Genomic DNA, 12,479 nt, shown 5'->3' on the forward strand with positions numbered 1-12,479 from the left:
AGTCATACCAGCTAAAGGATAACTCGTTAACTGCATCAATGGAATTAATCACTATGAAAGAACTATCAAAGTTCTGATACGACTCCAAACCGAGAGGTATTATCATTGCTCTGTCCGGCTGGGACCCGCGATCATATCCATGCATATATTAATTCGCGTAGAATGCGCTCATGTAAATATACTCTTGATTTCGAGCCAACCGTTCCTCTTCCTTCCCATATCAGCAGCTCTTAATAGACAAATAATGCCTATCTCTCGATGATTGGTCTGGACTGCCTCGTAGTGATAGTAACATAGCGCCGTCTCTCCCGACTATCGCACTTCCTCGTCTTACCAATCATTATCATGAAAAGCACTGCCTTCAAAGTCAGGGACTATGTATTACGACTCGTACTCAGTGAGGGCACTCATCCGAAGAACTTGCTGATCTCGGCACTTTCAACTAACGAATGTGTCTAGAAGCTTTCTAGTTGTGTTAACCAAAAATACTCCACTGATATGCATCGGATGCAATGCGCACGTACATGGACATAAGTACTTCTTGATACCCGGGTTCGGAGTACGTACTTTGTAGTACTAATCCAATAGCAGAGCCCATGATTCATGATAAAGAATCGCGACCATTAACAGTGGCCGGAGAGGTTTCCAGATATAGTCAAGAAGCAAGGGTGAATGGCTGAAATATTAACCTACACGGCACTAATCCCGAACCAGACTGCCGTTACCGCGCCTAACCGTAGTAGGCAAGCAATAAACTTCAGACCGTTTGTTTCATCTGACGCGCCGGTTTCTTTTTCCCTGGTTTTTTTTTTTTGTCTCTTTCCCAAACGGTCCACATCCGTCAGAATCCATGGGCCGCGGTTCCGAAACGCCAATCAGGGGTAACTTCTTTCCTGATCTTTTCTTTATGCAGACAAAACCGTTATGCCAAGCGCCCAGGGCTGCCGTAACGGGAGAGCCCGTTTGTTTCCAGAACTCCACCTGCCACATGGGCTACGAAAATAAATACACGGTCATGACTATAATTATTCATGATGAAGAAGAATATTGTAGTCATTGTGCATAGTACAGTTGTATCTGAGAATGAAGAAACAAAATAAGCTATCAATCAGAAATTAATCTTAAGACAAAAGCACATGATAAACTCTCGGAGAAAAAAAAAGTTTATCAAAAAAGGTTTTCCCCGGAGTGTTTCTCGGAAATTTCCCCTTCGGCTCCTGTTCTGTATCCTGACTGCTATTCTTTATATGAGGGTTCTGGATAATGAACGGAGTACCACTGCTCAGTATTAATATACTACTATTGAATTAAGAAATGATTAGCTCTGTTCAGGTTATGGCGTACAGCGGACAACGTCACTGCATTAGACTCGATCCACGACTTGTTATTTTTTCCCTCCCCCCTGCTCCACACCTTTCCATATTAATTTACAGAAAAGGTTAACAAAAAAAAAAAAAAAAAAAAAAAAAGTAGCCGAACGTTGACAGAGTTTCCGATGGCATGATTGCCCTTTTTAAAGAGAACAACGCCCCGTTTTTTTTGTTCTCTTGTTTCTTTTCTTTCCATTTCTCTGCCTCTCGTATCCCACGCCTTTTATTTCTCTCTTCCATTTTCTCAATTACGTACTTTGCGACCAAAGACCAAAAGGAAAAAAAACCCCAGAAGAAGAATACACATACACCCATATATATATATATATATGCCAGAATGGGCTCAACATCACCGGAAGTTCGCAAAGCTCTTGAGATTGCCCGCGATAGCGCAGACGGTCATATTGAACCAAAAACCAACGAGGTGCTCGAAACAGCCATTGCCGATTTAAGACGCAAACTTGAAGCTCAACCGGACAGTTATGTGCTCTCAGGTGACGAGTTTGCTCTATTCAATTTCTACCGACGGTCCAAATTCAACGACTCGCCAGTCGCCCAGAAAATCGCTCAAAAAGCCACAGAACGGTTTTGGAACAATTATCGTCAAACCTCGAAAACATAACCTATTGGATACTTATATGGATAATGGTTTAAATTTTTCTCAGGCTTATGATGGTTTTTCTTTTCTCTTTCCTTTTTTTTTTTTTCGTTCACTCTCTTTTTTCCTTTACGGAACCGCACGCCCCAACTTTCTCCGCCGCGCTGCAAAACAATCCGACTAGCCTTGTGTACTGTAGCGGCGTGCGAATTCTGAAATGTACGGGCTGTGGAAAAAAGAAAAGGAGGACTATATGTGCTATCCAAGGAGATTCAACTCGGAAAACATACCAGCCATTCAGTGGTGTTCTCATGTCGGGGGGCTGTCAACGACGCACAGAAAACACATATAAGAATATCAACATAATGTTGACTGTTAGTTACCTGCCACATCAACCACCGCCATCGCACCTGAAAGGAGAACGGAGAGGGCGAAGGGAAAGAAAGAGGAGAGAAAAAAAAAAAAAAAAAAAAAAAAAATCCAGACCTGGAGAGGACACAATTATTGCATTGCAGCAGGAGTTTTTTGGTCGAACTGATTGGTTGTTTTCGTTTATCATTTATTTCGATTCTTTGTTGCGCGCTTTCCCACGTTTCATACTCCCTTCTTCGCTGGCCGACTACGTGTACAGATGGGAATCATTGGAGTCGTGAGCGCAAGTGGTATGCAGCAGCGCTGCATGAGTTGAATGCATTTGATTGCATTGGGTTGTTTTCCATATGAAGCATATATTATATACTGTATATGAATAGTAAAGAATAATATAGTCGCCCTTATTGGTTTTCATTTTGTCCTGTTATTATGTTGAATACTGCGAAACCCCTAGAATATGAGTTACTTCATTTTCTCCAATTTCCCTGTCTTGAAGACTCATTCCTTGGGATTGTTCATAGTACAGCATCCACATCGGTATGTGTTGGATGACAGCAAGAAGGGTCCATCTGCAGCCGCCCGTCGGGTTCCGCGGTTCCATCTAAGATGCTAAAGCCCAGTATGATGACTAAGAAAGGTATCAAAGTACAGTATTAAACGCTCTGCATCTACCCTATTCTAGCAGGTCGCAAAATAACAGGAGAGAGAGAAAGAAATCGAATTATGCCACCAATTCCGAGCTCCTCGAAACTCTGTTCTTCTCCCTCGTTCAGTAGAAGATTGACAACAGTCATGATGCAGTATCCAGACGCCTGCGGTTAAACATTAGTCAAACACGAAAACGCGTCGCCTCTAATGCCAGCCTTCAAATGGTCAGGAACGCGATGGACGAATAAAGACCAAACACGAACTGCTTCTCAACTAGCCACTTTTTGGCCAAGAGTACTATATGTCTGCGAGGACATCAGAGATGGCTACAATCACCACAAGTCATACTGAGCGAACAAACACCAACTGGCAAAGAGAGGACTCTGTGTGCAAGAAATGCTAGTCCCTTATAGACCACGTATCCCTATTGGTCAACCTCAACACGGGAGTTGGGGTTACCACATAGTGCAAAAACCAGGATATCATTGAATATTGGTATACTTTGCAAAACACTAAGATGTGGCCCCAATGACACCGCACATACAGGCCCACATAACCTTGCCAGGAGGGATCTAGCATACATCTCATGGGTGCCCTTGCATGAGTGGATGTAGGTGAAATTCGCGGCGTTTTGAGCGTTGATGGTGTCCCCAATTACAATTTGTCCTCTTCCAAATAATTTGTTAGTAACACTGTTGGGATGGCAATTAGGCGACCTTCTTAACAAGTGGACCAGCAGAATTGAGCGCTGAGGGAGCGACTTCCGAATCAACAAATACACATGTTACTATAGCGCTGACTGTAAAGCAACGTCTCGCTGATTTGCAACAGCGCCAGTGGTTTCGGATAGTATCTGAGATCCTTCAACTCCGAGAAGGACGTGAAGAACGCAACATGCCAGGCATATGCAAAGATGATATTCGCGATTGCCAGGAAGATTTCGTGCCGGATGTAGAGGGGAAGGGGGGGAGAGAGGGTAACCGTGAAAAAGAGGGGTGTGATTTAGTGTCAATTGCGACTATGCTGATAAAATTGACCGGTGAAAGATCTCAGGCCGGTGAGAGAATATTAGGGCAAATGAGATAACCAGGCCAGTAAGCGAAAACGCAACTGCACACGCAGAATGATCAAGCAAAACGTTCCGAAAATGCCAGGATATGACTGCCCATGCCGAAGATGAAAAAGGTAAGCCGTGACATGCCCATGATCTTGCACCCAGCATCTCCCAAAAGTATCTAGCCGGCGTCGGCCATGGTATGAATATGCACAAGCCAACATTTCACCTGGCCAATGATGAGTCCAGTGTACGTCGTAAGGATACCAATTCCAATGATAACAAAGACTCCTCTGACAATTACTAGCAAAGGCTCGTTGCTTGGAACAAGGAAATCATTCTATGGTTGAATTTCAAGCGTTGCAAGTGCTCTGAAAAGTGAATCACTAGAGATGTAGTTTCTGCAATCATGACTAGTAGAAATCGGATTTACTCGCCCCAACTATGTAACTTTGTTTAGCAGAGAAGGTTCCATCCCAGTGTTAAGACTTAAACTTAATTGACAATGAATTCAAGATGTATGCTGTAAGATTCATAAGATTCACCGCCAGGTCATGATTTTGTATTTCACAGCAGCGCCATTTTCACTTCCAAAGGGATTCTGCGTATTTTCTGACAAGTAAATTTCTCGACTAGGCTTCGACTCAAATGTCGAATGCAATGTCTTAGCCATTGTGGATATAGCAGTGTTTACAAAAGCAGAGGGAGCTAATTTGGGGGGACGGAAGACAGAAGAGATATGTTCTGGATGCTTATTATCAATGGACCTGTTGTATGTTCGTAATGGCGATGAAGGAAGCGAGGCAAGGGGCAAGAAAAAGTCATAGGGGAGGTGGCCCGGGCAATCACACTTGTCTGGAGGAATAACATCGACTGCCCCAGAAGCGGGTAGACTCCTTGTCTTGTTCTCCAATTCCTTGCAGTCAGGCCAAACTCTACAAAACCCCAAGAAAATTAGACAAACATGGAATAAACGAAACTGGAGATAATACAAGTTGGATTATTTATACAGAGATCATTCTATAGCACATCTATTTGTTTGCTGGGGATTCAGGGTTAATTCCTTTGGGCGACTCTGGGGTTGTCTCTTGGGAAACTGCCGCTTTAGGGCCTGCGATGCTCAGTTGCACATCAGGTTCCAACATGTCCGCCGGGGGTTCTGGATATGTTAGCCGATTATTCAGACAAGGACAATAGAGAATACTCACCAGTTCTGGAGAATGTCTTTCGCTCAGCAATCTCGACATCCTTGACCTTACCGCCTTCGACATCGTTTCTAGACATGTCAAGGAAAGTCTTGGGAAGACCCATTGAAGAAAGAAAGTGGACTGATTCCTTAAATTCAACGTCCTTTCGGCGAGAATCCCACTTCAGCTCTTCACCCATCACATCAATCACATTGGGAAGCGATTCGAGGGCTGCCTCGGCGTTCAGGAATGCCAAGCGAGTCCGACGAGCAAGAACGTCAACGGCGGTCTGAGCATATTCATGGCGGACGGCGTAGCGGATTTCGCCGTCAATGAAGGGATACAATGCGGAAATGCGCTTGCCCCGAACGGGGAAACGGTTCTCAGTAGGGGATGACAGGGCCGCAACTTGCCAAGCACGGTCACCGTAGGACTCTGTGAGATGCTTGGCCACGTCGGTTTCAAGTCCGAAGTGTTGAATCAGGTTGATGAAGAGAGTCTTGGAGAAACCGTGTGCACCAATAAGACGGACCTGGTGGGTTTGGCAAGATCCATCGAGAACCGCACCGTCCGAAACGAGGCCACTGCCTCCAACACCACTGATATCAGGAACATCTGACATGTGACGGGGTTTGAGGCCGAACACATCGATCGCTTCATCTACCGCTTCTTCGGCCATCTGACGGTAAGTAGTCCACTTTCCACCAGCACAGGTCAACAGACCTGAGGGAGAGACAGTGATGAGATGGTTACGAACTAATGCTTCCGAGCTCTTCACCTTGGGGTCGCGAACCAAGGGACGAATTCCGGACCATGCGGCGAGGACATCGCTCCGCTCAACATTGATATCAGGAGCCAAGTATCCACGGATCTCGTTGAGAATCCAGTTGATATCATGTTCCGATGGTTCAGGATGAGGTGTGATCTCTGTGGGTTGGTCGGTCGTACCGGCAATGGTATTTCCTTGCCAGGGAAGGAAGAAGATAACACGACCATCCGATGTAGACGGGTCAATCAAACCCATATCAGCAGGGCTGTAGTATCCAGGAAGGATGACGTGGACACCAGAGCTGGGAGCCACAATCTCCTTGATACCAGGCTCGTCCATGTTTCTGATGGAATCACTGAAGGGGCCAGTTGCGTTTATGATGCCCTTGGCCCTAACGGTGAATTCTTCAGCCTCTGGGCCACTCTTTCCGGGAATGACATCTTTGACGCGAGCACCATTCAATTTACCAGACGCGTCCTTGGTCAAACCAGTGACCTGCATGTGGTTGACAACAGTACTACCGTACAGCGCAGCCGTCATGGCGAGAGAGACGTTCATGCGTGAATCATTGTGAGCACCATCTATGCGACGAACATATTAGTAACTTGGTAGACATTAAGAAAAACCAGACTGAGTGCATACCGTAGTAGACCATGGCACCAATCGCACTGTCTCTTCTCAACATGGGAAATGCATCAATCGCTTTACTCTTGGTGAGGAAGTAAGAGCTTTCAATACCTTCCGAACCGGCCAGGTAGTCATAGAATTTGGTACCGGCCCAGAAATACGGTGCTTGCCACCACTTTTGCACGGGGACCATAATCGGGAGCCAATTCGAAAGGTGGGGAGCGGTGTTCAAGAAGTATTTCCGTTCTCTTAAGGCCTCCTTAACGAGTTTGTATCTGTATGACAGGAAATGCAAGTATCAGCATCTTTTTCCCTTTCAAAAAGGTGCTGTAAAGACAGACTACTCACTGGTTATAATCCAATTCCCAAACAGCCTTTTCTAGATAACGGACACCACCGTGCACAAGTTTTGTACTCTTGCTACTGGTACCGGCACTGAAGTCATCTCTTTCGACAATGGCCACCTTCAATCCTCGAGTTACAGCATCGAGAGCAATACCGGATCCTGTGGCACCACCACCGATGACAAGGAGGTCGTAATCGTTATCATTGCTCGAATGGCGCTTAAGTTCTTCAATCTGCTCCAAGCGGGACTTGATCACAGGGAAACTAGGCGGAATTAGTTTTCCTTCACGGTAACCCGGCGGCGGCACTGCGGGAGCTTCCAATCCAGGAATATTGCGAGGGCGATAGGAAATGTATAGAACACCAGCACCTGCTGCCGCAGCAGCCGAGGTGTAAAGGAGGGGTTTCACGAGTCTGCGAGAAAAGCGCGAAGTCATGGTGAATCTGGCCTTGGGAGGGGTTTCTGGAGAGTCAATGGACTCAATTCAGCGATAGGACTATTCTTTTTTACAGCACGTCAATGTTTGTTTCGGAGGAAAGTTTAAGGACAGTGACGGAGGCCACGGTATCCTGAATTGACCTGCAGTCTTGGTTGAGTGGGGAGGGTGGGAAAAGAATAGACGTGTCAAGTCGAGAGGAGCAACCGGTGCAAATCAATGAGGTGGGTTGCAATTTGTGTAGAGCAAATAAGCGAGGAAGGAGGAAGGAGGGAAAAGATAATAGCGGAAGTAGGAAGGGGGTTGGTGGAGGGAAGGAGAGAAGGAAGGGTGTTGGGAGTGAATGACCCAGGAATCGAGGGAGGATTAGCTGTACAGTTTGAGAATACTAACTAGTACAGCAAGCAACACGGCAGGAAGTACAGTAAGTATTATTATACGTAGGGTGGGAGAATAGAAGGAAAAAAGAAAAAACAGGTTCCAGTAGATCTTTTCTTCTTTTTCCATTCCATCCTGACTTCTTCTTCGTATTCTTCCTTGGCCAGGTACATTCTCCGTAACAACAGCCTGCCCGGTAATATTGGACTTCCCTGTTGGGATTGTCCATAGCGTCATCGGGGACTCCATTGGGGGCGGGTCACCATGACGGTATCGCTTGCGGAATCCCACCAATCAGGGCCTCGGCAGCCCCCGGCGTGGGCGCTGGAGGGCCCTCCAGATGGTCGGACATGGCTCCCGAACTCCGGAGCTGGGCCGCCATGTGACACGCAGAGATTTTCTGGTCAGCTCAGTCTGGGCAGGCGGTGAGTTTAATTCGCATCCCGTGGATGGTCACATGAACAGTAGACGAGGTCACCTGTACCATTCTTTCCCCCCAACCTATTTAAAGATAGTCCCTTTTTTGTCTTGCGGTATGTATCGAGCATATCTAGCCTCGTAAGAGTATGTACTACAACTCCATAGCGCTGCAATACTCTGCATGATATAGCTATTTTTTTTTTCCTTCTCACTTTGTACAATCTATCGAGATGTTAAGTTCACTATTATTCTACTTTTACGAGTACTCTACTGAGGTCTTCCAGTTGTCTGGCTCGGCCCACCAGTTGCGGATACATGGCGTAATGTGTATTCGCCGATAACAAACATTATTATCATTATTCTCCTTCATAAGCTATGAAGACTGACAATGCCAAGGCCCACTGCCAATTGCAATCCGGATTCAGCGGATGACGAGGAAATGCAGTCATAACCCACTGAACACTTGTTTTTTCCTATCTAAATTTGTCCCAAGTTAATAATCATGTAGAATGATAATAATGCACTGTCTGGCTTGTCGCCGCAATAAATCAACTTTGGATTTCTGCTCTTAGAATTATTACCGTTAATGATAACAAATGGAGAATTTCTTCTAGAAACCCCTGACCCCTAAATGGACTGGTGATCTAGAATCTCTCCTGGGCCACAGCACAAAAAAGAAAAATATCACCTGAACATCTCAATCTGGGCGGTGGGGTAGATCGCCGTCACGTGGTGTACATCAGTCTCCGAACTTCGGTCGATGAAACGAGCATTGGGCACGAAGAAGCAGTTTTATCTGCCATAGTAACCCTTTTATCTAATTGAATGCATTGATGTTATTGATAGATAAATGCAGAAAGTTCTGGACAAAATAGCCCTAACGATATTGTACTTAAGCCCTGATCGTTCATTGCCCACTGTTGCCTGTACTGTCACCAAGGCACTGGATAGGCCCTGATTGGTTATGAGTTTGGTCTTTGATATGGACAGTAAAGAATCGAACTTTCCTTGCTTATCTATACCTCTTTAGTACTTTGACTAGGCACCCAGTCGGCTATCACAATTCATACCAAGATATGTTGGAGCTGTTTGCTCGCTGATTGCGTATACATAGTCGAGATATAGGGAACGTTGGCACTGCAAAGGGTTTAATAGGTCTGACGGGCTGTTTGAATGCAAATTGCCGCAGGCTCCATAATCTTCGATTCAAGGTGAAAAAAAAAAAATACATCACCTCAAGATATGTATAGGCTTCGAGAGCGGAATCCAGTTCTGCCAGAGATCCGGGGTTGCGGAAGAATTCCGAGTGCGGAATCTCATCGGCTGTTACAGCTACAGTTACACCACCCATGGCAGCGAATGAGAGAATGGACATTTGCTCGCCTACCGCTGGGGAAGCCAATTTTGTCCCTGGCTAGTCATCATGCGGGGAATTGATCCAATGCCTCTACTCTCCGGGTGAGCTTCGAGGGGACGGAAATGTTCCTCTCGTAGAGAACAAGCGAAAATGCAGACCACCCACTGGTGCTCTATAAGGGAACGGCCGATGCCACTGTGTGTTAAAGACAAAATGCCATCTATCCCAGAACACTCACTTGACGAAATAAAACACCATGGCGATAGCGGCCGCTCTATCCTCTTTGTTGTCCAATATCAGTCAGTCCCCCCTGCAATCATCGGGACTAGCTATCGCTCTCGTTCCTGTTCTCTATGTCATCTTCAATGAGTTCGTCCGCGCATCTGCCCGTGTCAAAGGAATAGAAGGCCCCCGTGGCTTGCCCTTGATTGGCAACCTTGTCCAGATCCGCAAAAATGCTGCCGAGCAATACCGTATTTGGTCTAAAACCTACGGTCCTGTCTATCAGATCCAGCTGGGAAATGTTCCCGTTCTTGTTATAAACTCAGCTGCCGCTGCCAAGGTAATTTTTGGGCAGAATGCACAAGCACTCAGTTCAAGGCCCGAGTTTTATACGTTCCACAAAGTGAGCCTCCCATCCCTCGTTCTCGTCCTTCATGTTTTGTATCATTAGATCTGGCAGACTCAGCAATTATAAACCCAGATTGTCTCTAATACTTCTGGCACAACCATTGGTACATCTCCGTACAGCGAGTCCTTGAAGAGACGCAGAAAAGGCGCCGCGTCGGCTCTTAACCGGCCATCCGTGGATAGCTATGTTCAGCATTTGGATGTTGAAACAAAGTCATTCGTCGAAGAGCTGCTCAAATACGGAAATGGCGGAAGTACTCCTGTCGACCCTATGGCTATGATCCAACGGCTCAGTTTAAGCTTGGCCTTGACGCTCAACTGGGGTGTGCGAGTAGCATCACAGGAGGAGGATCTCTTTGACGAGATCACCCACGTCGAGGAAGAGATCAGCAAATTCAGAAGCACCACCGGCAATTTGCAGGATTACATACCTCTTCTGCGGTTGAACCCTTTCAATACGAATTCCAAGAAGGCCAAGGAAATGCGAGACCGCCGGGACAAGTACCTTACTGGTCTTAACCGACAATTGGACGATCGAATGGAGAAGGGAACCCACAAACCCTGCATCCAGGCCAATGTCATCTTGGACAAAGAAGCGAAACTGAACTCTGAAGAGCTCACCTCCATAAGCTTGACCATGCTTTCCGGTGGCCTTGACACGGTTACCACTCTCGTCGCCTGGAGTATCTGTCTACTTTCTCACCGTCCCGACATTCAGGAGAAAGCCATTAAGGAAATTCAGAAGTTACATAGAAATGGACAGCCCATTTGTGACGCTGAAGATGATCAGAAGTGCGCATATGTTGCAGCCCTTGTCAGAGAATGCCTGAGGTAAATTGTCGCTTTTTGTACACCAAATCCCAAGCTAACGGGATTCCAAAGATACTACACGGTCCTTCGTCTTGCGCTTCCCCGAACCTCCATCAGGGAGATTACATATGAGGGTGTTGTAATTCCAAAGGGTACCGTCTTTTTCCTAAATTCGTGGGCGTGTAATATGGGTTAGTTATGCTCCACTTTTCAGGGTCTGAATTCTGGACATGAATGAGGAGATGCTAATACAATTTATAGATCCCGAAGTCTGGAGCGACCCCGAGGAATTCAGGCCGGAAAGATGGTTTGAGCAGCCTGATGCACCAATGTTCACTTATGGGATGGGATATCGCATGTGCGCAGGCTCGCTGCTCGCCAACCGTGAACTGTACTTGGTTTTCATGCGAACGCTCGGAAGCTTCCGGATTCAACCATATGACGACGCTGAATGGCACCCTGTCTATGGCAACTCGGATCCTACTAGCTTGGTTGCGATTCCTAAGAAGTACAAGGTCAAATTTGTTCCGAGGGACGAGGAAGCGCTTCGGATAGGCCTGGCACGTACGTAAAGATGTTGAAACGTTAGAGATTATCTTAGGCGAAGCATGCCAAAGACAATATACTATATAAATATATGTCATGAGAAATGTAATGCTGAATGACTAGGCCTATGGGCCTGGACCAAATTACTGTGTTTATATAACTGGTCAGTTCCAAAATTAACCCCGGATGATTTGCATTGTGGTGGGGTGTAACTCATTGCACCTCCTTACAGTTAAGGAGAGACGCCTCGGATTGGAATATATTAGAGTATAGTAGAGTATACTTGCTCGATCTTTCTGGCCGCCATAACCATTTGCACTCGCGAATAACGTTTCCCGGAAAGTATTCCAGGTTAAACAACCGCTTGAGATGTGTGCTATCTTTTACAAAACGTATCATCAGGTTAGTGTCTACTTGACCAGAGAGAGATCATGATACCCTTGTTGAGGATGTGGATTGCGGGCCCTGTTATCGAGTGTTCCAGAGTAGCAGAGATATGTTGACCACTCTAAGAGATCCGTTATGATATGCGTTATGATATTCATTTCCTATATACCAAGCCTCGGAGTAACGGCCTTGGAGTGGACTTTATGGTGGCAATGTTGGTACACTGAACACAACTACATTCTTGCACGGAACACTCGTTGTCGCCATCAATGATCCGTTTTCTATCAGTGGTCGCTAGAACTTTGAATTGACGCCCAAACAGAGTCTAGGGGAGATGGAGGAAATACCGAGTATCCATGGGTAAGGGAAAGTATGAGCCTTGAATCTAGAGTGGCTTCGTCTGTAGTTTTACAAGACCGGGCAGAAAGAGATTGTGCCGATGCCCTAGTTATGTTTCCCAAATGAAAAAGAGTGGAATCAACGCTTATTTTATGTTTTATATATTTTAAATTTACTTAAATTCCTCTTTTTCTTTCTTTTTTTT

General features: G+C 45.9%; 4 protein-coding genes across 4 annotated transcripts; 3 read left to right on the top strand and 1 right to left on the bottom strand.

The window, feature by feature from the left end:
• Positions 1-1,568: 1,568 nt before the first annotated feature.
• EURHEDRAFT_415332 (uncharacterized protein) lies at positions 1,569-2,446 on the top strand. The gene has a single exon (XM_040782662.1). The coding sequence runs from the start codon at positions 1,708-1,710 to the stop codon at positions 1,990-1,992; it is 285 nt and encodes a 94-aa protein (XP_040636254.1). The 5' UTR covers positions 1,569-1,707; the 3' UTR covers positions 1,993-2,446.
• EURHEDRAFT_185714 (uncharacterized protein) lies at positions 1,891-2,709 on the top strand. Its single transcript, XM_040777893.1, has one exon. The coding sequence runs from the start codon at positions 2,040-2,042 to the stop codon at positions 2,619-2,621; it is 582 nt and encodes a 193-aa protein (XP_040636255.1). The 5' UTR covers positions 1,891-2,039; the 3' UTR covers positions 2,622-2,709.
• A 2,509-nt stretch (positions 2,710-5,218) lies between these two features.
• Positions 5,219-7,407, bottom strand: EURHEDRAFT_462134 (glycerol-3-phosphate dehydrogenase GUT2; the record flags this gene model as incomplete). The annotated part of the gene is made up of 3 exons (XM_040784780.1): positions 5,219-6,579; positions 6,641-6,900; positions 6,974-7,407. The coding sequence occupies 3 exons, from the start codon at positions 7,405-7,407 to the stop codon at positions 5,219-5,221; spliced, it is 2,055 nt and encodes a 684-aa protein (XP_040636256.1).
• Positions 7,408-9,632: 2,225 nt separating this feature from the next.
• On the top strand, positions 9,633-11,714 carry EURHEDRAFT_415335 (cytochrome P450). Its single transcript, XM_040782663.1, has 4 exons — positions 9,633-10,187; positions 10,266-11,023; positions 11,075-11,193; positions 11,264-11,714. Exons 1-4 carry the CDS (start codon positions 9,819-9,821, stop codon positions 11,572-11,574), a joined length of 1,557 nt encoding a protein of 518 aa, XP_040636257.1. The 5' UTR covers positions 9,633-9,818; the 3' UTR covers positions 11,575-11,714.
• Positions 11,715-12,479: the final 765 nt, after the last annotated feature.

The sequence above is a fragment of the Aspergillus ruber genome (assembly GCF_000600275.1).
Source record: "Aspergillus ruber CBS 135680 unplaced genomic scaffold scaffold00026, whole genome shotgun sequence".
In the NCBI taxonomy this organism is placed as follows: domain Eukaryota; kingdom Fungi; phylum Ascomycota; class Eurotiomycetes; order Eurotiales; family Aspergillaceae; genus Aspergillus; species Aspergillus ruber.

What these genes read in the sequence shown, in the direction of transcription:
- EURHEDRAFT_415332 (XM_040782662.1), top strand. Translation starts at nt 1,708, where the DNA reads ATGGGCTCAACATCACCGGAAGTTCGCAAAGCTCTTGAGATTGCCCGC.
- EURHEDRAFT_185714 (XM_040777893.1), top strand. Translation starts at nt 2,040, where the DNA reads ATGATGGTTTTTCTTTTCTCTTTCCTTTTTTTTTTTTTCGTTCACTCT.
- EURHEDRAFT_415335 (XM_040782663.1), top strand. Translation starts at nt 9,819, where the DNA reads ATGGCGATAGCGGCCGCTCTATCCTCTTTGTTGTCCAATATCAGTCAG. An exon ending in AGTTTTATACGTTCCACAAA is followed by an intron (nt 10,188 to 10,265) that starts GTGAGCCTCCCA and finishes TTATAAACCCAG; the next exon opens with ATTGTCTCTAATACTTCTGG. An exon ending in TTCGTGGGCGTGTAATATGG is followed by an intron (nt 11,194 to 11,263) that starts GTTAGTTATGCT and finishes TACAATTTATAG; the next exon opens with ATCCCGAAGTCTGGAGCGAC.